This window comes from Pangasianodon hypophthalmus, chromosome 1 (assembly GCF_027358585.1).
Source record: "Pangasianodon hypophthalmus isolate fPanHyp1 chromosome 1, fPanHyp1.pri, whole genome shotgun sequence".
NCBI lineage: Eukaryota > Metazoa > Chordata > Actinopteri > Siluriformes > Pangasiidae > Pangasianodon > Pangasianodon hypophthalmus.
The window spans coordinates 8,644,714-8,671,352 of NC_069710.1; the positions used below are offsets into that span (position 1 = coordinate 8,644,714).

Sequence of the window (26,639 nt, forward strand, 5' to 3'; positions counted from 1 at the left end):
TTACACATACAAACCCAAACGCACTACATTACATTCTATTATTCCTATGAAATAAAGCAACTAGATTTTAAAAAGTCATTGTTGTTTTTATTTTACAGCTGTAAAATCATACATTTAAAATTTACACATAACCAAATGTACTACATTGTATTCTATTACTCCTATTCCTATGATTACATCTCAATTTTTAAAATAAGTGTTTTTTCATGAAAGAAGAATAATTGAAAACTCAGTAACTTTTTAATGGTAGTAATTACACATGTGAATCCAAATGCATTACACTGCACCCAATTATTCCTTTCAGCTACAGTATAGGATTAGACAATACTTTAAAATGTATTTCCTTTGGTTTTAGAAGGTTTAGAACTCCTACAATCAAAAAGCTATTGGTTTTAGTTATTTATCTTTTTTTGCCAAAGTAAAAAAACAAGATTAAAAAAAAAAACGTTGATTATTTAAAAATCTAGTTGACAGAAATAATACTCCTGTATGATAGTATATTTGCATTGGTTTTTACATGTGTAACCATGTAAAAAAGTTATTGATTTTTTAAATATTTTTCTTTTATGGACAAAATAAAAAATAATTCAAATAAAAACACATTTTCAAAATCTAGTTGCTGTAGGTAATATGGATAATAGACTGTAATGTATTCCCTGTACCTTTACATGTGTAACTCCTACAATTAAAAAGTTATTTGTTTTTAATTCTTTTACTTTTTAGCTTAAATAAAAAAAATCATTAAAATAAAACACTGAGCTTTTAAATCTAGTTGTTGTAGGTGATAGAAACGATAGACTGTATCATAGTGCATGTGGTTCTACATGTGTACCACCTAGAATCCAATAGTCGATTTAATTTTTTAAATATTTTTAATTTTTTGCTAAAATAAAATTAATTAAGAACAAAACTTTTTCAGTGTAGTTGCTGTAGTTGATGGGAATAATTGGCTCTATTGTAGTGGATGTAGTTTTACATGTGTAATTCCTACAATCAAAAATTTCTCCATCGAGTCTCCTGAAGCTCCTGCCACTTTCCCACTGGAGCTGTTAATCAGTCACATCTGACGAAGATTAAAGTTCACTTTATTAAACTGTAACTCACAGGTTGGAATGTAAACTAGTATGTAATACAGTAGCAGAGGACACGTAATAGGGAAGATTAGACTATTCAGGATGTAGTCCCTCAGATGGGCGTGAAGAGGCGCCATAGGGATACAATGCAGTCATTAAAAAAAAAAAAAAAAAAAAAAAAAAAAAAAAAAAAAAGGAGGATGGAGGATTATAAAGTCAGTGGACTGATTATCTGAACTCAGTGTGCTCAGTTGTGCATGGAACTGAACTCTGAATGCAGGTGCGGCTCAGTGTAAAGTAGTGTAACCTCATTAAAAATGAAATCCCTGCTGAAAAATCCAGCTTGATATGAGAAGATACCAGCTCCAACAACACAGGCTGAGCTGGTCAGACGGGTAGACACTGACTGACAGCTGAGAAGTTATTCTCCAGCTTCTTACTTGACTTATTCAGCCACTAAATGGCTGAGATTTTCCTTACTTTTGTTTTATTTAAAAATAAACAAATAATTAAATAAAACAACTTATCTATGATGTAGAGGTAATTCAGAAACCTCCTTTCTACCAGCACTGGTCTTCCAGCTCAATCATCTCAACTTGTGTGTATGGACATATAAAAGAAGGAGAAGGGACTGTTAAAACTGGGAGGATCCAACTGATGCTCAGAGGATTTAAGGCAAAGGCATTTAAGTTAGAAAGCTATTAGTTATAATCAATAGAAAATATTCAGATCACATTCAGAAAGAGAGGTGTAAACCTTTTTTAAGGTGCAAACTACGTATTAAAATCTCAACATACACATAGTATTCTTCTTTGAAATCTAACACACAAAATGCCTTTGCTGGAATAAGTTACATTTTTGTCCTAAGAGAGTTGTCCTTAGAGACTAATAATCTAAATATACAAACATGGACAAAGCCAAGCAGTGAATCCTGTAGAATCTTGGATAGAATTAATGCTAGTAGCCTGCTGTGATGTTTCACTTTCCTGTATCCACCATCTGCCTCGTCAATTCCACAGAGAGTGTGTATATCAATATTATTTGGTGCTGTCCTTAAGATAGATGTTACATTGCATAGGTACAGGAAATTTAAAGTTTCAAGTGATACAAGAATATTTAATCTACATTTGTAAGGTTTTACAAAATCCTGTAAGTCTGTGGGGAAAATGAAGCATAATGTGAGTCGGCGGGTGTCTCAGATTGGCCTGCTTCAAAGGACTCGAGCTTTGTGCTTTCAGCCTGAACATCCTGAGTCCATCCGGTCCTGCTGGCAAACCTAGTACATCCAACCCATTCATATAGAGTGTTCACTTTATAGCACAATTTTTCTGATTTACTAAGTGAAGATGATACTTTCGTAGAAAGGTAAATTCATTCTTAAGAAAATCACAATTTTCTGAAATACATAGATCAGGGGTTTTCGAAAAGCATTGTGATACAAATATCATCAAATTTTAGATTAGTACTACTAGTTTAAATGACCTGAGTACTATTAAATTATCTTAGATTCTTTCTGCATGTTTTTGTTCTCTTACATTCTTTCTGGAGATATGCTTCTCAATCTCAATCGTTAAGAGTGAATCTTTAAGTTCAATGTGACTCCGGGTCCAAAACCAGAATTAATTTATTGCTAAATGAATGGCTTTAACCTTACTTCATTAAATTGCTTTATCTACTATATATCTATTAAGTAAGGAATACCACAGAGCACGTTGGTATAGAAAAAATAATAATTAATGGGATTACCAATGATTACCTTTTTTTTATTAATTAAAGGGCAAGTCATACATTTTATTTATTTATATTTACATTTAATGTTGTGGAACATCCACAAAAACGTTAGTTCACTTACATTATATCAGCTACAATCATTCCCTCACCAAATTTTTTTTTTTCCTAAAATTAATAAGACAAAAACAAAATCAGTTTGTCATGTTATAGAGAAACCCGAAACCCCAAATCTCTCCATCCTGAAAACATTAAGTTATAGATTTACTTCTGAATGTTACAAAAGTAAATCCCTCTATCCTGAAAACCTCAAGTTATAGATTTACTTCTGAATGTTACAAAAGTAAATCCCTCCATCCTGAAAACATTAAGTTATAGATTTACTTCTGAATGTTACAAAAGTAAATCCCTCCATCCTGAAAACCTCAAGTTATAGATTTACTTCTGAATATTACAAAAGTGCTGACACTGGAAATTCCTTCCATAAATAATTGTCTCCTCACAGACCCGTCTTTTCAAAAAAAAAAAAAAAAAAAATCTGCTTATGTGGAGTGTCTGTCATACAAGTCCCTGTATACTTTGTTACTATAGAACTAATGGCACCTTCTGAACAACTGAACAACAGTGCTGTGCTACAAATATACTACATAATAGATGATAGATTATATACATTGATCCATTACATAGATCTATTATTACATAAATAAATCTCATTAAAATGACAAACAGATTTGTGTAAAAAAGAGATTGTGAGTTTAAATCCCAGGGGGCAGTGGAAGCTCAGTGGTTAAGATGGTGGCCCACTAATCAGAAGGTCTTGAGTTCAAACTCCAGCACTGCCAAGCTGCCACTGCTGGGCTACTGAGCAAAGCTCTTAACCCTCAACTGCTCAGTTGTATTAATGAGATAAAATGTAAGTTGCTCTGGATAAGAGTGTCTGCCAAATGCCAGAAATATACAAATCCCAATACTACCACAGAAAAAAGTTTCGGCCCTTGAACAAGGATGTTAATCCTCAACTGCTCAGTTCTATGCCTGATTTGTATTTCATCGCTACATATACAGTATGTATGTGTACTTGTAGGAATTAGATCTGAGTGTTTATACTATGGCACCTTTCACATCACAGGTCACACAGGTTGTGCCAGGTGCTCCCAGTGTGCTTTTCCTGTCCTTGGCACTTCCTGACCCACAGCCTGTGCTGTAATGAAACGGGTACTTGAGCTACGCTATAGCTCTGATTCTCTCTGGGTTATTTTTAACCCAGTTCCAATTAAAGCAGCCCATTTGCCCTCAGGCCCCAGTGGAACGATAACGTTTCTCCATGTCTCACTTGCAGAAAGGCAGACAGGAGACATGATTAATCTTTCAATAGCACAGAAAGAGATGATAAAGGACTACAAAAACACATACTTTTGCTGAAATAAAGACAGATTTCACCAATAACAACTGATAAATGTGTAATGTTTCGGTAATGAATTAGCTTAAATAAGTCAAATGTTGAGGGTATACACAGTATGTTTCCTGATGTTGCATCGGATTTAGTTGAGTCTTACCAATTCATCAGGAATTTTGAATTTTATATCTGTGGCTGAAACGGTGTTGTTTGGTATGTCTGAAAATTATTTACAGTGTCTCTTTTGACTTGAAGCTATGGGAGAAATCTGAGAGGAAGCAAACTCCATCCTCTTCTGAGTGACAGAATCAGGCTAGTATCTAAAATATATTTTAATATATAGTTTTCTTACTGAATGTATATTAAATGGTTTAGGACCTGCTTGCTACAACCGTACTGCATAATCTTCATACGACAAAATAATCTTTATACAACAAAAGGATAATGAAGAAATAATCTGTTTTTTATACCTTTTTTTTCCCAGAACTCACCACCATTTTCTAACATTCTGTGAGCTCCACTCCTCCACAAACATGAGGTTCTGTGAAAGGGAATTCTTAATTGATTTTTTCAGAATGTAAAGCTGTATTTTTCACTCTCGGACATACATTATGGTGTACAGATATAAAGCAAATCTGTTTCTGATTATGGATTGTTGTATATTCATTCCAACAAAAAAGCATAACTTGCTCTGTTGCAAAAACCTGAAAAATTTATTTTGATTATATATAAAAGTACAATTCCTATGGATTGTAAAAATGCTGACTGACTATTAAATATGTAAAAGAAAAAAGACTTTTAACTAACTATATAAACATAACCATAATAATAGTCTAATATTAATAAACCAGTGTAGAGATCCAAAGAAATCCTGTTTCTAAATACACATTACTTTACAATTTACAGTCAAGTGTAATGACATATAGTTTCTATGAATCAATAAGTAAAAAGTATCTTCAGGATGACATTGTCATTAAATGTACTAACTAACCTAGTATTAATTAAAGCTAACTGTAGCTACTGTGACTTTAAGATAAACATACCAGAAAATATAAGTCAGTGGTACACAATTACAAATCTAAATCTAAATTAAATCTACATATCTACATTATCTTACATAACTTCACACATACTACAAAATATTTAAAAAATATTTTGCAAGATTAAATATTTGCTTCAGGCTACCAAACTGTATGAACAGTAAAACAGGGATTAGCAATTTTGTGCCCAGCTTATCTCTGCTGTTGGAGTGGGCAATTTTTTTTTTTTTGGTATTCTGTTATAGCTAGACAAAACACCACTAGCTGTGTAGCTATCATAGCTGTCCTTTGTACTTGGATGTAGTGCAGCTAAATCATATACACACACACGCATACACACAGAGTGAAGTGAAGAACATTGATTATCTCATTACAATGACACCTGTCAAGGGGTGGGATATATTAGGCAGCAAATGAACGGTCAGTTCTGGAAGCAGGAAAAATGGGCAAGTGTAAGGATCTGAGTGACTTTGACAAGGGCCAGATTGTGATGACTAGACGACTGGGTCAGGGCATCTCCAAAACGGCAGGTCTTCTGGGGTGTTCCCAGGATGCAGTGGTCCAAGGAAGGACAACCAGTGAACCGAAGACAGGGTCATGGGCACCCAAGGCTCAGATTTGTTTTCATTGTACAGCACATTGGTCAACTGTTGTTGTTTTTAATAAATAAACTGACATTGACACTGATGCGCGTGGGGAGCGAGGGCTAGCCCCTCTAGTCCGATCCCATTGTTGAAAAAGTTAATGCTGGCTATGATAGAGAGGTGTCAGAACACACAGTGCATCGCAGCTTCTTGCGTATGGGGCTGCGTAGCCGCAGACACATGCCGAATGCCCATGTTGACCCCTGTTCACCCCTGAGAGTGCCTACAATGGACACGTGAGCATCAGAACTGGACCATGGTGCAATGGAAGAAGGTGGTCTGGTCTGATGAATCACGCTTTCTTTTACATCATGTGGGCGGCCGGGTGCATGTACGCCTGGGGAAGAGATGGCACCAGGATGCACTATGGGAAGAAGGCAAGACAGCAGAGGCAATGTGATGCTCTGGGCAATGTTCTGCTGGGAAACTTTGGGTCCTGGCATTCATGTGGATGTTACTTTTACACATACCACCTACCTAAACATTGTTGCAGCGCAAGTACACCCCTTCATGGCAATGGTATTCCCTAATGACAGTGGCCTCTTTCTGCAGGATAATGCGCCCTGTCACACTGCAAAAATTGTTCAGGAATGGTTGAGGAACATGAAAAAGAGTTCAATGTGTTGACTTGCCCTCCAAATTCCCCAGATCTCATTCTGATCGAGCATCAGTGGGATGTGTTAGACAAACAAGTCCGATCCATGGAGGCCTCACCTCGCAACTTACAGGACTTAAAGGATCTGCTGCTAAAGTCTCAATGCGAAATACCACAGCACAACTTCGGAGGTCTCGTATATTCCATGCCTCAATGGGTCAGAGCTGTTTTGGCGGCACAAGCGGGACCTACACAATATTAGGCAGGTGGTTTTAATGTTATGACTGATCGGTGTGTGTGTGTGTATGTATGTATGTATATATATATATATATATATATATATATATATATATATATATATATATATATAGTTACAGTCAGGTTCATAAGTATTTGGACAGTGATTTTTGTAATTTTGTCCTGTACACCACCACAATGGATTTGAAATGAAGCAATCAACGTAATTGAAGTGTAGACTTTCAGCTTTAATTCAAGGGGTTAAACAAAAATATTGCGTTATCCATTTAAGAATTACAGCATTTTTTGCCATTGTGGTGGTGTACAGAGGCAAAATTCCAAAAATTGTGTCACTGTCCAAATACTTATGGACCTGACTGTATATACAATGTTGTTTCTTGTTCTGGAATCAGACGTGTAACTGCTTGCTCCTATCCTTTTCCATTTTTTCTTACCATTTCTCTGTGGGCCTGCATTTCTTTAGCAGGCTTTAGAGAACGGGTGTGGAAAAGGGGTCTCCTTTGGCTTGTTTTGTTGGAAGTTAAACACACACATACAATGGCTATAAAACGTCTACACATTCCTGTTAAAATGGCAGGTTTTTATGATGTAAAAAAAATTAAACCAAGATAAAGTTCATGTCAGAACTTTTTCCTCCCTCAATATGAAATTACAATGTATAAAAATTAAGTGGAAAAAGTCAGGGAATAAATATTTTAGGGAAAAATAGAAAAAATAAAGAAGTTTCATTAACCTGTTGCATAAGTGTGCACTCCCTTTTATAATTGGGGATGTGGCTTTGTTCAGAATGAACCAATCACATTCAATATCATGTTAAAAGTTAAAAGTAATTATCATACAGCTGTCATCAGTGAAATGATTCTGATTAACCCCAAATGAAGACCAGCTGTTTCTGTAGGATTTTCTTGACATCTTCTTGGTTTCATCTGACTGCTGAAGCCATGGTCTGCAGGGAGCTTACAAAGCCTGTATGGTGTCTCATTGTCGAAAGGAATCGATCAGGAGAGGGGTATAAAAGAACTTCCAAAACATTAGATATACCATGGAACACTGTGAAGGCCATCATCAACAAGTGGAGAAAATGGGGTACCACAGTGACATTACCAAGAACAGAACGTACCTCCAAAATTTACCAAAGGACAAGACAAAATATTTACCAGACAGGCTGCCAAGAGACCTACAGCAACATTAAAGGAGCTGCAGGAACATCTGACAAGTACTGATTACTCTCTGCATGTGACAACAATCTCTTGAATTCTTCAGATGTCTGGGCTATGGGGTAGGGTGGCCGAAGCCCTTTCTCACAAAAAACATAGAAGCTCAACTAAATCACCCCATACTATGTGGCAAAATGTGTTATGGTCTGATGAGTCCAATTCCAAAAGGTATGTTTGGTGCAAAATCATCACCAAAAGAACACATACCCTTGGTGAAGCATAGTAGTGGCAGCATCATGCTTTAGGGCTGCTTTTCTCCAGCCAGAACTGTTTTTTTTTTTTTTTTATCAAGGTGGAAGGAAACATGAATCGCTACCAATACCAGTTGCTTTTAGTGCAAAACCTTCAGGTGTCTGCTAGTAAGCTGCAGATGAAAAGGAATTTCACTTTTCAGCATGACAATGACTGAAACATCCAAATCAACAAAGGAATGGCTTAACCAAAAGAAGATCAATGATTTTGATTTTAAACTAGCCAGAGCCCAGACCTGAATCCAACTAAAAATCTGTGGGGTGACCTGTAGTGGGCTGTGCACAGGAGATGCCCTCACAATTTGACGGATCAAGAACATTATTGTAAGAAAGAGTGGGAAAATATCACCAAGTTAAGATGTGCCACGCTGATAGACTCTTAACCAAAAAGACTGAGTGGTGTAATAAAATCAAAAGGTGCTTCAATAATGTATTAGTTTAGGGATGTGTACACTTATGCAACCAGGTTATTGTAAGTTTTTATTTTTCTTATTTTTCCCTAAAATGTTTCTGATTGTTTTTCACAATTTTTATGTTTCATTTTTACATTGAAGGTGGAAGTTCTGACATGATTTATCTTGCTTTCATTTTTTTTTTTTACATCAAAAAACCTGCCATTTTAACAGGGGTGTGTAGACTTTTTATATCCACTGTAGCCTACAGCAGCTTTAAGTTTCTGTTTTTTATTTTGGTTAGGTTTTTGAAGTGACTGTGATCTAATCCTAAATACCTAATAGTGAACTATATGTACAACTAGGATCCATTTATAGCTTCACAGTGGAGACATTCTAGGTCTCCTTGGCACAAGGCAGAATCCCAGATGGCTCCCTGTGTACAGGATGACTCTGATGACTTTGAAGGCTTCTACACTCTACATGCTGCCCCAGAGGAAGACAACTGCGATTCAGCCTATTTGACTAGAAGCACCAACTTCAAATATATCCTTATTTATTGTTAAGAGTACTATATCTAAGATGAACCAAAATTTATTCCAAAATTATTTCACTGTAGAATATAAAAACTAAGGCAACATGCAAAATTTAATTCATCTTTAGTGCCAATGAACATTATTTCATTTGCTACAAAATTCTTCGACATGAAGTTTTCTGTGCCCGAAAGAGTATATTTAAGAGTTTCAGCTAAGATGATATAGGCTAAATTCTGTCTAAAAATGCTTAAACAGTAATAAAGAGGCCCGTACGTGACAACTGACATGAATGTCCGTTTAAATTTGGCGCTGAAGATGGCGGCGGCGCGCTATAGGACTGAGGCGCAGAAGAAAAGACGCCAGCAGGTCGCGGCAGCATCGGGGCCGTCGAGTTTACACAATATGCGCGAGAGGAAGAACAGGAAAACCGCAATTCCCGACTTTATATTCGGCCTTTTCGTGTCTCCAACACCCGCAGCATGTAAAAACCCAACGATACGCCGCCAAATGCGAAGGCTGAGGCCGAACACTGGCTTTGTGTTTTGACCACGAGAAATGTGGCGCTGCTTCGAGGACTGACGAGACGTTTTTTAAACAAATGGAAAAGAGACACTCCAAAAGCTTTCCGTGGATTTTACGTGGATTTCTGCATTGATCCCCCTTTTTAGTCGCCATGGATATTTAAATTTGGGATTCTCCCCTTGCGACTGTTCGATCGCAAGAAGAACAGAGACTAATCCAGCAATCGGCCGGGATAACATTGCCTGTCTACCTCGACATATTGCTTACCAGGGATTTAAATCATCACGTGTTAGGAACGACAAGGGGTTCATCAAAATTAATGTTCACTGTCTGATCGCTTAACGAATTCATTTGAAGAGAGCAAGATGAGCACGGAAAGGCCGAAGAGAAATATCATTCAGAAGAAATTTGTAAGTGTAGCCTATATATAAAACGCTGAATCGTTTTGTCCTTGTCCCTGTTATGGCACACTGCAAAGCCTTTCAGAGGATTAATATTGCAGCACAAATCATATCAGTAATCAATCCTTCATGTTAAAGACTAGTGGGTTTCCTTAATGACTGCTTCGGGCTCAATACACAGATAAGAGTCTTGATTTTGGTTGAATATAACGACAGATTGGCAGAGTGTGGGTCTCGCAGTTGACCCAAATATTGCGGTGTGTGCGCGCGCGTGCCCTACACAACCGCATACTACAGTATAAGACGAATACGTCTGAACAATATGCCATGGCATTCGCCTTAGTATTCATGGATGTTTTCTGTCGCTGCTTTTGGGTTAAAACCCGAGCTGCTCTACTGAATAGTTAATTCTGACCTAATATTTATGCGGTTGTGAAGTCACACTCTGCGCGTGCTGTTTCCGGGTTCCGCAGCTTGAAGCGATTTGTTTATTATTTATCGTCTATTTCTTGTAACGAACTCACTAAAAGTGATTGTCTGTAGTGATGGGCCTTTTAATGTTAATCCTTTCAAAGCAGAGGTTTTTATTGAGACGCTTGCTCCTGGAGTCAGTACATTGTAATGTTTTAAAGCATTAAAGCTCATTAAGGGTTAATCCAGTGTGTTAGAGAAGAAGACACACTAACATGTGAAGTGATTGGTTTTCCAGCATCAGGATTACCAGCACCGTGCAACCAACCCTACAATGCATCCGGGATGCCATGAGGATTATTTAATACACACAGTTTAAACACGCCGTGTGCAAGCATGGAACTGAAGAATAATATTTTAAAAATAATTATGGACACAATAAACAAACTTATCATTTCTGCCTTTGTTAATCTAAATGTAGTGTAGGTGGATGGCTAAAAAACTGTACGTTGAACAAATCGTGGCTTTTAATGGCTGTAGTGGTTTGACAGTCTTAAGAACATTTTAAAAAAGCACTACACTTTTCCGTGTAAGAAGACAGCTGGCTTTTTAATGCTGCTTTGTGAATAGTAAATACTTGTGTCCCATAATGCCACCTACTCAAGCACCCTCTTCCTCCACCTAGCTCAGCTGCTGAGGTGGTGACTTTAAAGTGTCCCAGATAACAAAAAATGTTGTACATTGTATAACCGATTAACACCTCATGCCTGCTCACTTCAGATATAAAGATTGATTCCAGATATTTGGTAAGTTATGTAAGATAAACCATGACACACGTGGTCACAAAGGATCACTAGCTTTGTTTTGGTGTACTCAGGAAGCCTTTAAAAGATGCAGGCCAATTAACAGCTGGTAAACCTAATTCAGCTCTGATAAGGAGTCTGTATGGCTCATAAGACCTGTTGTATATTGAGACAGTTGGATATACTTACACTGCACAGCTTGTCTTTTGCCTGTTTTTGCAATACAGTTACAAAGACGGCCTGGTGGTAAAAACTGGGCTGGCTGTGAAAATGGTATTGCCTCTTTGTGTGTTCACCCCAGTGAGTTCAGCTGGTCATAAAGTCTAATTTGTGGGAGCGCAGTGAGCCTGAGCCAGCTGCTGCTGACCATGTAGTCATATAAATGAGCCTGTCAGTGTCGGTCTTATCAGCACACAACTGGCAGCTCAAGTGGCACGCACACACAACAACAACACATAAGGCTCTCAATGTTTGCTTTGTCTGTCTGGGTGACAAACTTAGTGTAAGGATATGGACAACTCCTCAGCACTACTCGGACCTCTGTCAGCACATAATAGGTGGTCTGTCATATCTTCTCACAGAGTTTAGAAATAGGCTTGCGATAACATTCGGGTGTAAGGTGTATTGTGATATATTGCAATATTCTGCACAGATGAATTCTTTACTACTCCAGTGTTCCATTCAGAAGGCAGTTCACTAGCTAGCCAACATATATGGACATTATTTCTCCTCCAAAGATGAAGCCAGCATAAGACAGTTGTCCTTTTTTGCCAATACTATAAATCTGGACCAACACAACGGCTGCCCCGACATTTCCCAATGTATGTTAGATGCCTCTTTTAATCAGCAGCTAGCAATTTAATTAGTGTCCTGATTAACAACCATATTTGTGTGTGCAGATTGCCAGATGTCATTCCCATGGTTTAATTTAGCTTGCTAACTTGTGCTTACTTACATGCAGTGTATAAAACATGCTATGTACTATTAATTTGTCATCTAGCTAGTGTTAGCACACAGTTTAGAAGAGTCCAAAGAATGTTTTTATAAAATAATAGCAAATTAGGTTTTTTGATTATTATTTAGGAGCAACCACATTAATTGCCCTAAGTGTTTTTGAATTTAAAAGCCAAAATGTCAGAACCCTATAATCCAGGTAAAGTGCAGTGTAGTTACTTGTAGGAATATAAAAAAAATAATAAAATAAATTGAAAATGAATATGTGTAAAGCTGACATTTTATAACTTTTATAATACATATGCATAGACATTTGGAAGTATCTATTATTTGAACAATGAGAATTTGTTTAGGGTTAGGATCATGACTTGCGCTTACCCAAAAAGAATATGCTTAGTCATTGATTGAGTCCAGCCATTACCTGGTCTGATTTTTGGTCAGATGATCATCAGTTAGTCGTTGATTTTGAGATTCAGCTTTTTTCTCACACAGTAGCTGGGTATGTCTTTTCTGTTATTATATAATCTCCTGATCCCTTCTATAGATAAACAGACAATGTAGAAGTAGTAAATATTGCAGAGTAGTACACAAAAATGTTGAGAAATGGTACAGAAGACTTTCATTAGTTGTGACACGTGGAAATCATTCATCAGCATTTGAAGCTGTAGAAGGCAAAACTAGCTGATATATATATAATGTATGTATGTATATGTAATTAACTAGTATAACTACATGACACTATCATAGCAAGTCACTTTTTATAGGTCATATTTGACTGTATGGTAGTATACTCATACCACTGTCATTTGTTCATTGAGACTCTTGTATGTCATGAAGGTATGCGCTCCAGACACTGCTGCATTGTGTTGTTTGCAGCCTAATTTATCAGTCACAACCCATTTGTAACTGCTGACATGGAATTTGTTGGAGAGATTTAGTGCATTTTATGGTCATGTCTGACTACACCTTGCAGCATGACCACTTTTGTTAAAACAATCCTGCTGGGTAAAAGAGTTGTAAGATTTGCTGTGCGCTTCTGCATGTTAGCTCTCCATTTGAGCTATAGCAAGAATGCTGTATTTCAAATATACAACTTGTCTTCGTGTATACATTCTGCTGTTTTCTGTTTGCGATCACTGAAAAAAAAAATTAATGCTCCCTTGAGCAACTCAAGCAGAGGAGCATTTTACTTAACTTTTGGTCATTCATGTTAAATAAAAAAAAAATGCAGAGAGCTTTGTGGACGTGTAAACTGAAAACACTTGCAGACTATGATGGAAATTTGTCTGTAATGCATTAAAGATTAAAGTTTAATGTGTTCCAGTGTAGTGACCGTTTAATTAATTAGCCATGTATAACTTTGTAGACAAACAGAAGTCTTAATTTTTTATGTTTCCGTGCACATCCAGAACCTCATTCACCAAATCTGACACAGTTTTTACCTCAGAATAAACATGTTTATCCTATCAGCGCATTTATATGCTTACATATAAAATACTGAAATATCCTACAAAATACTTTTGAGAAATCATGTGTAGGGAGTTAAATCTCGGATGAAACCCTCGTTTATGAAACCCTCGTTTTGTAAGCATGGACACACAGTAGCTATGTATGCCTGCAGCCTAATAATTCCACTGATAGCTCAATCAGATTGAAAAATGTTCATGTATAGACCTCAGTTCGCATAGTGTAAAGCGATTTAAGGCTAATCCAAATTAAATTTCTTAGGTAATCCATTAAATTTATGAATAGTAACAATGTAAAGCTTTATACCTGATTACTTTCACAATTGAGAAATAATGAGAAGTAACGAGTCACAGGCTGACTAATGCTGTTGGTGCAAAACAACGTCCTATGGGAAATCAAAGCTTATTACACATTTTAATCTATTAAAATTAATTGTGTTTGGATGGGCAGTAGCATTTCAAGGAAGATTTGAGATGTGAATCCAGCCCTGTAAATTTGGCTCAGGGAGCATGGTGGTGCAGAGGGTAGTTTTGTCACCTTACAGCTTCAGGTTCCCCAGAGCTCAGGTTACTGGCTGTGTGTCTGCATCGGTTTCCTCTGGGTTGTCCAGTTATCTCCCACCTCCCAAAAACATGTTTATTAACCACAATAAAAAAAAGTGCATAGTGCATTTCTGCTTCATGCCCAATGTTCCTGGGATAGACTCCAGATCCACTATGACCCTGATTAAGATAAAGCACTTACTGAAGATGAATGAATAAAAAACAAAGTTGCCTCAGATTTGGAAATTCACCAGACACTGAGCAAGATTGTTCTAACAAAATATACATGGTGAAAACATTTTTAAAAGCACCTATTTCATGTATGTATACATATATATATATATATATATATATATATATATATATATATATATATATATATATATATATATATATATATATTAATGATTCATTAATGCGGCCTATATATATATATATATATATATGTGTCTTTAAATGATTATAAAGGGCCTATACCTGCCTTCCTGATGGGCAATGTGTATATTTTCTGGCATTTTTAACAATCGGTGCATCATTGCTGAATGTCATGTGAATATCACATGAATATTGAATGCTGAGCAAACTGAGAAAATGATTCGGTCACAATTCCTTCTTTTTCTTGTCTTTTTACAAAGGACATTTGGAAGACATTGTGCTGAGATGGACATCATTTAAGACTTGAAAATGTTGAAATTTCAGGTTGAAATTTCAGCTAGTATGCTGAACTAATGTAAGCTAATTGACCATTTAGCTGTGGCAGGATTTATGCTGTCATTGTCATGGTAATACTGATCCTAGCTGCTCCTTGCTTGCATGTAATGCTGGACCAAATTGTGTGTGACATGTATTTACATCGACTTCTCCGAGTTGTGAGATTAGGGGACACAAACTCTTCATTCAAAGTGAATTCATTTGGATTAATGAGAATGTTTGCAATGTAAACAGTCACTGTCCACGTAAAGTGAAAGAGGCAAAGCAACACTCTTATACACTCTTATACTCTTACACTCTTGGTGATTGCCTGTCCACACCACATAGTCAATGTGATTCATTAATGCGGCACATGCTTGCAAATCCTTGGTGTCACTGAAATGACAAAAAAGTGTATATAACTTATATGAAGTGTGATTTAGTGACAACACACCATGTGCTTTTATCATTAAGATATTATGACCTAGTGAATGTCTCTGATAACAGTAATTTGTTATTGTATTACATTGTCATTGAAAAGTAGCTTTTTAGTACATATAGATAAATCTTAAATTGCTAGAAAAATGGTTAGCGGTGGGCGATACAGCAAAAATATCACAAAACTGGAAGATATTTTCACACACTGTATTAAACACAAGATTAAATTCAGGCTTGGTCTAACATAATTCAGAACAGGTAAAATGAAGTTTTCTGCCATGTGAAAGTCTTCAGGACTTATTAACGTCAAGAAAGTGAAAAAATACAGGAGCTATATTTTATGGCAGTGTTATATGTTTTGTACATTGCTGTGCTTTTGTTGAAACTGATGTACTTGGTTGTGTGTCACGCTCTTCCACACTCGTGTGTCCATTCATGAATCTGGGAGTGTACATTGATTGTTGCGTGGAATGATTTTTGACAGCAATATCGATTTTAACCATTTTCCATTTTGATTTGAACTGGATCTAGGCTTGTAAATTGATGTTTTTTTCTTTACACACCTACTCACAATATATCATTTTGCTGAGATTTGGCTAACAGAGTGCCAGAGTTAGCACTGACACCTGACAGTAATGACACTACTTAGAAAAGTGCATCGTAATGCTACTATATACCACAACATTTATATTATTTTGTCATACTACTCAATGATGCAGATGTGTATACTTTCTGTGCTTTATGCTCTATCTTATTTTGTTGTCAAATGTAGACCCTAATGTGTTGTTACTATGTCTGCTGAAAAAAGCTCTTACAGTTATAAAAATGCTTGTCTTGGCCTGCTGTGTCTGATGGGTCTGATGAATTGCACTTTTTGTTTTTGCTGGTTTAGTTCTGACTTAGTAGAGCATTAAACGTGCCTAAAAAGGGGCACCATTCTTTTTGTCCTCTCCTGCCCCCGGTTCCTGATTCTGATGAGGGATTAGTCTATACTTCATGATATTACTTAGACTGGTAGCTTTAGATCTGCACCTCAAATTAAAGAAGTGGAGTACAGGAGTGAATTGATATACACTATATGGCCAAAAGTTTGTGGACACATGACCCTCACACCCATATGTCCTTTTGGAACATCCCATTCCAGATTTAGTCCCCCTTTGCTGTTATAATAACCTCCACTCTTCTGGGAAGGCTTTCCACTAGATTTTGGAACATAGCTGTGAGGATTTGCTCATTTAGCCACAGGAGCATTAGTGAGGTCAGGTACTGATGTCGGGTGAGAAGGTCTGGGGTGCGGTCAGCATTCCGATTCATCCTAAAGGTGTTCAGTGGGGTTGAGGTAGGGGCTCTGTGTATGCCACTCGGGTTCTTCCACACCAACCTTGGCAAACCATGTCTTTGTTGTGCACAGGGGCATTGTCATGCTGGTTTTGGGCCTCTTAGTTCCAGTGAAAGGGTGCTTTCAACTTTGGGGCAACAGTGTGGAAGGCCCACATATAGCTGTAATGGTCATTTGTCCACAAACCTTTTGCCATACAGTGTATTTACAAATATATTGTGCTGCCTCTCCAAGCCTTTGCCAGGACAGTTTCACCATACATCACACACTCAGTTTAGATTTGCTGAAGACCAGCATAACCAACACTAGATATGCATTGAGAGTGCTATCTGAAGGCTGCTTAACACACTAGAGAGTTGACATTCAAGTCTGTAACCATTGTAAACATGGACATACAGTCCCATCTGAAAATATTGGAATGGCAAGGCCAGTTCTTTTGTTTTTGCTATACACTAAAAATATTTGTGTTTGAGGTCAAAAGATGAATATATGACAATAGATCAGAGCTTTCATTTCCTGATACGTACATATAGAAATGTTAAACAATTTAGAACATGGCAGCTTTTGTTTGAACCCACCCATTTTTCAAATGATCAAAAATATTGGAACACGTGACTGACGGCTGTTTCTTGTTGCCCAGGTGAGTCCTGTTAGAGTGGTTGTTTAAACAATTAATAGCTCTGAAATGTCTACATTTGGTTGAGCCCTGGATTTTGCTGTGAAGACTGCACAACTTTAACAACAACTTTGTTGTTAAAAAGGATAAACCAACATGAACACCAGAGAGTTGGCTATGGGAGAAAAGCAAGCCATGTTGAAGTTAAGAAAAGAGAGAAAATCATGCAGAGCCCTTGCACAAGTATTGGGCATAGCCAGTACAACAATTTGGAATGTCCTTCATAAGAAAGAAACAATTGGTGTACTAACAGCTAGACATGGAACAGTTCATGACAAAAGCATTGTGAAACCCAAAAACAGCAGTCAGTGACATCACCAACAAACTCCACAGGGCAGGAGTGAAGGTATCACAATCCAGCATTCAAAGAAGATTTAAAGAGCAGAAATATAAAGGACATACCAAAAGATGCAAACACTCATCAGTAGTAAGAATCAGAAAGCTAGACTGGAGTTCAATGAAAGACAGAGATGAGCCACAAAGGTTATGGAACCAGGATTAGCCTCTACTAAAGTGATGGAAAGATCAAAGTGTGGAGAAAGAAAGAATCTCCTCATGATCCAAAACATACAAGCTCATCAGACAAGCACGGTGGAGGTAGTGTCATGGCTTGGGCTTGCATGGCTGCTTCTGGAATGGGCTCACTAATCTTTATTGATGATGTAACTCATGATGGTAGCAGAGAATGAATTCAGAAGTCTACAGGAACATTATGTCTGCCATTTTACAGAGAAATGCATGCAATGTAATTGTGAGGAACTTCATCATGCAGCAAGACAATGACCCAAAACACACTGCCAACACAACAAAGGACTTCATCAGGAAGGGGAAAAAAGTGGAAGGTTTTAAACTGGCCAAGTCAATCACCAGACCTTAACCCAATTGAACATGCATTTCACCTCCGGAAGAGGAGACTGAAAGGAGAAACCCCACAAAACATACAACAACTGAAAGAAACAAGCCTGTGGTACAAGCCTGGAAAAGCTTCACAAAAAAAAGAATGGAACAGTCGATCAGTGGTTTGCCGGCTTGTTGCAAGCAAAGCAAGGGATATGCAACCAAAGATTAAGCGTTATATAATTTACTTTAAGGTTGTGTTGCAATACTTTTGTACTTTTGTCTGCCACCAAAGGTGCCATGTTCTAAGTTGTGTAACACTTCTAAATGTAAATGTCTAGAAATGAAAGCTGAAATTCTGATCTATCATCATCTTTTGATCTCAAACCTAAACGTCTTCAGTGTACAGCAAAAACGAAAGACTTGGCCTTGCCGTTCCAATACTTTCGGAGGGGACTATAATTCAATTAATGCTGTTGCTCAGAGCACAGTAAAGAGGAAAATAATCTGACATTTTAAGAAAGTGCAATCCCACTCATCATTGTCAGTTTGTCTGAGTGAGCCAGTCAAACTGAAGGAGGTGGGATTTACTTTGACAGTAATGATGGGTGTCCTTGATGGAGTGGCAAATGTAAAGAGCCAGCTTGCCTAATTAGTCATGATGTATTACATCATAAATATAATTATTTATGTAAAAAGTCTGTATTTATTGTTTAAAAGTCCTGTAAATATATATTTTTAAAAACCTATCACTAGAAGACTAGGCTTAGATTATTTCAAATTTCAAGTATGGCACCACCCACACATACACACCCACCCACGCACTGTGCATACCTGCCTCTGTCCAAAATATATATCAGATGTGGGTGAGAGACATGGGTTAGGATGAGTCTGTAAGAGTGTGTGTGAGACGTACCGATGAAGAAGCTTTCTATTGTTGTGGTACTGTGTGAGGGGGCTGCAATTTCTTGGCTTGACCTGCACCAATCTGTCTTCACTGCTAGGTAAGAGTCTCTGCCAACATAGTGCATCTGATCAGCAACCCAAAGCCTATGTACAGGAATCATAGTCATAGGGACTCTCCTAGGTAATGGCTTGGGGTGATTTTCCTAAGTATTGAGGCACACTGCCACACATCACTCTGGTCTGTTACACACATGCATATTTTTAGGTACAAAGCATACACATCGACATAAAGCATAATCTTTAACGTGCCACTGCACTCAAACACATGATTTATACTTTTAAATGTTTTGGAAGTTCTCTTAGAAAGCTTCAGTTTGTGAGCTCACAAAATGGGCTTTATGGCTTGATCCTATCATGGTCCAATTTGCAGATGATATGCAAATTACAAAATTACTATGATCTCTTAACTGGAGACTATTAGCTGAGCACATCTATGCTAAACGAGTCACCTAGCTAACTTAGGAAATGCTTATAACACTGTGATTGTTGTAACTGATTGTTGATTGATGATCTATTTGACTGGTATTTCTACTGGTAAATTTATCAGTGTGCGTTAGGGCTGTCAATCAATTAAATTTAAAAAAAGTCACAATTAATTGGATGATTGCCTGTAGTTTATCGTGATTAAGCACAAATTAATCAGACTGTTCAAAATTTACCCTAAATGGAGATTTTTTTCAGGTGTCATAAACAATGGAGTGGAAAAGATGTCTGCTTTGCACAAATGTATGTATTTATTAACATAAAAACAATGCCAAAGATTGTTCAGAAACCTTCAAAGGTACAGCATTTGCCTAACCATTACACAAAATCAAATTATAACTCATGGCAAACTCAAGCCCAATGAATAAAAAACAAAGATATTCCAGGAACCCACCCAGGTCCAGCTTTTACCAGTTTTCTTTATAGAATAAAGGTAACTTCCTGGATCCCTCACACTTCTCAAGCAAATAACACAAAGTAATTGTGTCCAACCTGAAATGGAGGAAAAATAAAAGCTAACAAATACATCCCCTGTGCCATATGGTATCAAAAGAGGATTATTCGAAATAAATGATAAACAAACAATAAATAAAGACAGCAGGAAACCGTGGAAAGGGAGTATAAGAAAGAAAATTACAGAAATAGTAGGCCTACTCTTAGATACCAAAGTTAGGCTATAGGATTCTATAGGCTGTCGGCTACCTTTGCTCTCCCATCTTCGCACAGGTCATCTATTCTTGACACGATGGTGGCCCCCCATATGTACAGTCATTGGGTGTGATCCAAATTGTCACGCAGGCCCTTGTGCTCCACAATGTTAACTGGCCTGCAAACTGTAGCCAGCCATTTTGGTATAGCTGCTGTTAGCTTGATGCTTCTTGTTTTGTCCATGGATTTCCTTTGCACACTAATGAGCGTGGTCTACCACAAGCCAGGGCAGGTGTTAACACTGGCATGCTTAGCTTGTAAATGTTATTTAAGACTTGTTGTACTCTGGTGGCAACTTGGTTCACATCGGCAGCAAATAACTTTGGTCTTATCGATAGTCCCATCTGAGAAGGATTTGTAACTGAACCTGCCATTCAAAAGACTTTGTCCTGTATCCATCATCCACCGCAGACACACTTGTTATAACAATAACAATTAGTATGCCAACTGCTGGTTGTGGATTACTAAACTATGGGTGACAGAAAGGGTCATCAAAACCTGCATTAATGGCATAAAAAATGGCATTAAAAGGAGCTTGTGTTAACTCATTACTAACATGTTAACTTTGACATCCCTACTGAGAATATAACAATACTTTATTTAACAATACTAAAATTGCGACTCTGATGCTGAAATCCTATTTGTATGAAACGCAAGCTATTTTATGAGTTGGCTAACTATAATCTGATATTACCCTCAGTAAAATACAATAATAAAACACAGTTGTAATGAGTAGTAATTGGTAGTATGGTTAGCTCCAGGATCTCCAGTTCTATCCTGAGCTCAGCTTACTGTCTGTGTGGAGTTTCTGTCATGATGTTCTTCTTGTGTCTATGGGGGTTTCCTCTGGGTTGTCTGATTTCCTCCCACCTCCCAAAAGTGTGCCAGTAGGTAAGAAAAATTGCCTCTAGGTGTTAAAGATTGAGTGTACGTGTATGTGCATGGTGCCTTGCAATGGACTGGCATCCCGTTCCAGGGTGTATTCCCGCCTCATGCCCAGTTTTCCCCACGTAAGGTCCAGATCCACCACGACCCTGATTGGGATAAAGCGGTTACTGAAAGTGGGACACAGTATTTCCCCAGTATTACCTCTTGTCTTTTTAAATTAGTGTAGTGTGATATGGCATAGGTGTTCAAACGTTTGATTTCTTGATGCTGGGCCAGGGTAACTGCCAGACTTGTATTCATAGAGAACGGACAATATATGAACCGTTAACTCTATCCATTACCTATATACACCTGGTCATTCCATGCATCTTGTGTGTGGAAGACATGAAGACATGTGTCTTCAGTTTGACTGTAATCCAACATCAAAACCATTTTATAACACTTTACCACCAGTTTACCAGTTTCCTATGTTGCTGAGTGATTGCAAAATGTTATATATTTCTGTGTAAATATTAAAATCATTAGTGGATCAAGGCTCTCAGCTGAGGAAACACTTTGAAATATGTGCTGAGTAGGATGCCTCTGTTGCTCTGTACTAAGTCCTGAAAGTCTTAAAGTCCTACAACTCCTAACAAATTGCGAATTCTAATTTTGTTTAGAAGATACACGCGAATAATTTTAATAAGACATTTCTAGGCAGTATTTGTCCTACATATGAATAATTTTGATAATCAGTATTAAGTAAATTAACCGGGATTGTCATTTCAGCCATTTTTGTGGTGCTCTAATTCAATTCATTCAATTCATTTTTATTTGTATAGTGCTTTTTTACAAAGGTCATTGTCTCAAAGCAACTTTACACAAACAAAAGTAAAGTGAAGTGTGTGTGTGTGAGACGTCTCTGATGAGCAAGCAGGGCGACGGTGGCAAGGAAAAACTCCCTGAGATGGTGATAGGAAGAAACCTCTAATTGGTTTAAACACTCTGTGGTTCACGGTGGATGAGCTCAGCGATCGCACACTGCAAATGGGGACAACACAAAGAGCAAAACTGTACACTCCTGGGCAAAAAAATGGGCCAAGCCCAAAATGGCAAATATTAAGCTTTTAATGGTCTTAACAACAAATCATTGGTCAGAAAATTAGCAAGAATTAAACAAATGCACTCCTGAGAGCTCCTGTGCCACCATTTGCTGGTTTAATTTTGCTGCAGTGAACTGTTTGGGGAAAAGCTAGAAACAGGGAAATTCACTTATATAGTCTTCTTGTATGCAAGAAGGTAAAATCATGATCATGATTAAAATTCAAACTAACACATGTCTGGTGCACAAAATTCTCCAAAAATATCTTCTGGGATGGTTTTTTTTTTCTTAAAAGACTAGTAATTATTTGGTTATCTGCCACACCTGATGCAGCTTAATATTTTGCCATTTTTTTGCTCAGGAGTGTATACACAGGGGAATATTGTAAAAATTGTAAACACAAAGTAGAAACAGACACAAGGTAACGCTTGAGCGGCAGTGAGTATATAGCTTTGGCACGTCAGCTCATGGATGAGGAATGTTGAGATTACACAGAGGAGATGTTTTATGGTAGCAGTCAGTGAGTACAGTAATAAAGAGCCTTCTGGTTCTGTGTTGCTTTCGAACACTGTGCACTAACTACACTAACTGCACTATTTATAGAGCAGCCATTACACTGTGCTTCCCTCCTTCTGTTTATATTACAAAGCTCTTCTACCATAGCCACTCCTCTGCTTTTTGTCACTGACACCACATCCTCCAGCCCTGATCCACTGGAGTTAATCTTATTGGCTAAGACATAAAGCAAAATCATTGTCCAAGTGAAAACAATATAATAAGATCTTGGTTATTCTTAGTTGCTATGTGTTTTTTGTCCTCACATGAAGAAAATGGACAAATACCATTCAATCTAGCTTCTGTTCACATCACAGTACTGAAACTACACTGGTTAAGGTTACTAATGATCTTTGATTACCCTGGGGCAATGGAATTTTACAAGCTGTTTGAAAAGGAGTCGCCATGAAGTAATATCTCTCATTGAAACTCCAGGTAGAGGTGTGAATCAGGATTGGGATGCTCTGTGATCCAACAAAAAGGTCGCAAGAGTGGGTGGTTTTTGCTTTTATGCAGGTGGTCAGATATTAAGCTTGTGGTATAAGGAAAGTGCACGTTAACATGGGAGTGCATTGGGTGCTTGCACAGTGCTGCATGGCTCATTCATTCATTAAGTACAAACCACATATGTTTGGTAGAAAATATCACGTACAAGTGTAAACAAAAATAATAAGTGCAGGAGTAGGTGGGATTGAGATTTAAAAAGTGTCCTCACCTCTAACACCAACATCAATGGACTGGCAAATGCTGTCCATACCATCCAGCTGGTGGATCTGTGGCATCCTATTCCTGTATCTGCTTCTCAGATCACTCCTTCAGTAACAGTAGCGTTGTTCAGTGTGGGCTCACTAAGCAGCAAATCACGTCTCATTAATAAGCTTATTTGTGATTCTTATCTGAACATTTTATTTGACTGAGACCTGGCAACAACCTAATGACTTTGCACATTTAATCAGGGCATTCCACCCAGTTTCTAGTATCTGTATAAATCAATTAGCTCACGTAAAATTGGAGTGGTAGCAGATTTGTATCAATCTGACCTTTTCGCCAAACACAGTTAACTTATCTATGCCCTCCTTTTTTTGAATTCCCGTTTGTAAAATTCTTTAGTAGTGTTGAACCTCACATTTTTCTATTATCTACCATCCTCACAAATATAGTTCTGTTTGCTTTTGGACGTATCAGCTTATTCAACAGCTGTCTGTGCTCCATCTCCAAATGTGTTACTCATTGGTGGTTTCAGTATCTATGTTGATTCAACTACTTGCCTATTGGCTGCTGACTTCCTGCCACTTCTGCAATCTTTTGACATTTCTCAGCATGTACATTCTCCACCTGACTCCACGAGCCACACACTAGACCATGTTTGCACTAGTACTTCACTGCCCCATCTCTCCAACCTGACTACGGTTTCCCTTCCCTGACCATAAGGTTGTCATGTTTAACGTCTCGGTCAATTTCTCCAAATCCAAACACCCCTGCACTCCTCAAATCACAAAGATTTTATTAATGCTGTTACTTCAATCCTGTCCCATTACAATCCTGTCCTATCTCTCTCAGTACAAGAATGCATTAGCCACTGCCAAACCTGCCTATTACTTAAAAATGAAGGAGTTACAAAATTTAGAAAAACATAACCAAATTTTTTTTTCCCACTCTTAGAAAACTTACTGAAAAGTGTTAAGGTGGATGTATCACTTCATCCATCTTCATTCCTCACTCACACCAATCTGTTATTGGTGTAATCCATCGCCTGCTCCACTCTGCCCCATGCCACTGGATTAACATTCCCTTTTTCTCAACCATCCTAATTCCAATCTTCCATTTTATGTTCTTCAACATGTTGTCATAGCAACTACATCTGAACTCCAACCTCCTCTTTGAACCCTTCAGGCTATCATTCCCTTCACAGTACAGAAAGTGCACTGGTTAAGATTACTAATGATCTCTGGATTCCTGACTATTCTAATTCTTCTCAGCCTTCGCTCAGCTTTGATACTCCCCTTTCAATTCTATTCATTCAAAAATATGGTATATAACTTTTACTCTCTAGCGCACACACACACACACACACACACACACACACACACACTTATTTAAAACACTTCAGTCTCCAGCACAACTGTTTTCCCTTCCTCCATTGTAAAAAGTCTGTTGAGCCCTATATCAGGTCTGCCTACATTATACATTCTGCCTACCTGTGCATTATCTCCAGACTCCATTCACTCTCGGTCTAATACAGAATTACTTCTTCATGCCTTGGTCACTTCCCATCTAGATTATTGTAATTCCATTACCTCTGGCATTCCTTCAAGCTTACTAAAAAAACTAAATTGGTCCAGAATGCTGCTGCTTGCCTCATTACCCTCTCTTCATCCTAATATTACCCCGTTCTTAAAAATCTTCACTGGCTTCCCATCAAGGCTCATTTAGATTATAAAATTCTTGAATCTTCAAGGCACTCCAATGACTGGCCTTCCCTTACCTCTCTGACATCCTTTCCTACCCCACTTCTTCCCAATCTCTCTTTTGCTTGTCTTTCTCAGCATCTGCTGGCCTCTTTTTTTTGTCTGTCTGCTGTTGGGGCTCGGGTTTTCAGTTGTTTGACACTCCAACTCAGGAATGCTCTTCCCCCGCATACCAGAATCAGACTAATGCACTCCTTAAGCCAGTTTTAAATGTCTTCTCTGCTATTATTATTATTATTATTATTATTATTATTATTATTATTATTATCAGTCCTATGATGTCATTGTATTTTTTCATTCCAAATGTTACAGGCAGAACAAATTATACATGAAATACATTTACAGTTCTGTACATAATTTTGTACACTGTCCCACTTTTTGCACTTTGTGTCTCTGTTTTATTTTCTGTGTTGGACCATGATCCTGGAAACACAAAAAATTTCCCACCTTATATGTTGGTATACTTGACTTGACAGTTAAGGTTCTTAGCTTAGGTGTGTATGGCTTGCATTTTTAAATTTAACCCATTAAAATCCCAGGTTATTATTCAGTTATTTATCTTCAAGCATATTATTCAGTAACTACTATGAATTATTCAGGAAACTACAGAACTGTAGTGAGGAATATGTGTACCTGTGAAAGTGAGAAGTGTGGACCTGACACCAGGTTTGGGAGTTGAAGGAGTTAATGTTGTTTCTGTTTTTTATTGCAGGATGATAACGACGGGATTCCCTGGTCAGAGGAGCGAGTCGTGCGCCGAGTGCTCTATCTCTCGCTCAAAGAGTTCAAGAGAGCTCAGAAGAGCCGTGTTGACAATGGAACAGGAATAATAAAGCGTAAGTATTCCTCCTTTCTTATTCTCTTTTAACAGCAAAACCCTGTTCAATTGAAATCCAGATAAAAACATTGCTCCTGGGAGTTGCACTTCTTAACAGCTTGTCAAACAACCAGTTTGTTTTGCCTTAAGATCTAACCTAAACTCTTTTTCATTCTTAGAATATATAATCCTGCAAATCCCTGTTTTGCAAAACAAATATTCATTGATATTATGTATTTTAATGTGTGATACACATTAAAAATCTTCTTAAAACACATACCTGTAATTTTAATACTACAAGTAATCCCACTTTAAAAACACTTAATTGTGTATTGTGTGACATTTTGCTGTAAGTAAATATTGCACACAAAATTGAATTGTATTCTTACTATGATCTTTTGTGGTTGAGGAGAGAAGCCTTTCCCACCAAATGAACAACACACCTCACACTATTCTGAAGCTC

General features: G+C 37.5%; 1 protein-coding gene across 2 annotated transcripts in view; it reads left to right on the top strand.

Annotated features, from left to right (window-relative positions):
• Window positions 1-9,079: 9,079 nt before the first annotated feature.
• Window positions 9,080-26,639, top strand: part of jarid2a (jumonji, AT rich interactive domain 2a) — a 60,971-nt gene continuing 43,411 nt past the window's right edge. The window contains exons 1-2 of one of the 2 annotated variants that reach the window (XM_053237882.1): window positions 9,080-10,062; window positions 26,072-26,195. In XM_053237882.1, the coding sequence (XP_053093857.1) occupies window positions 10,018-10,062; window positions 26,072-26,195 (169 nt within the window). In that variant the 5' untranslated portion in view covers window positions 9,080-10,017. The remainder of the gene's footprint in view (window positions 10,063-26,071; window positions 26,196-26,639) is intronic. The other variant, XM_026913733.3, reaches the window with a different exon arrangement.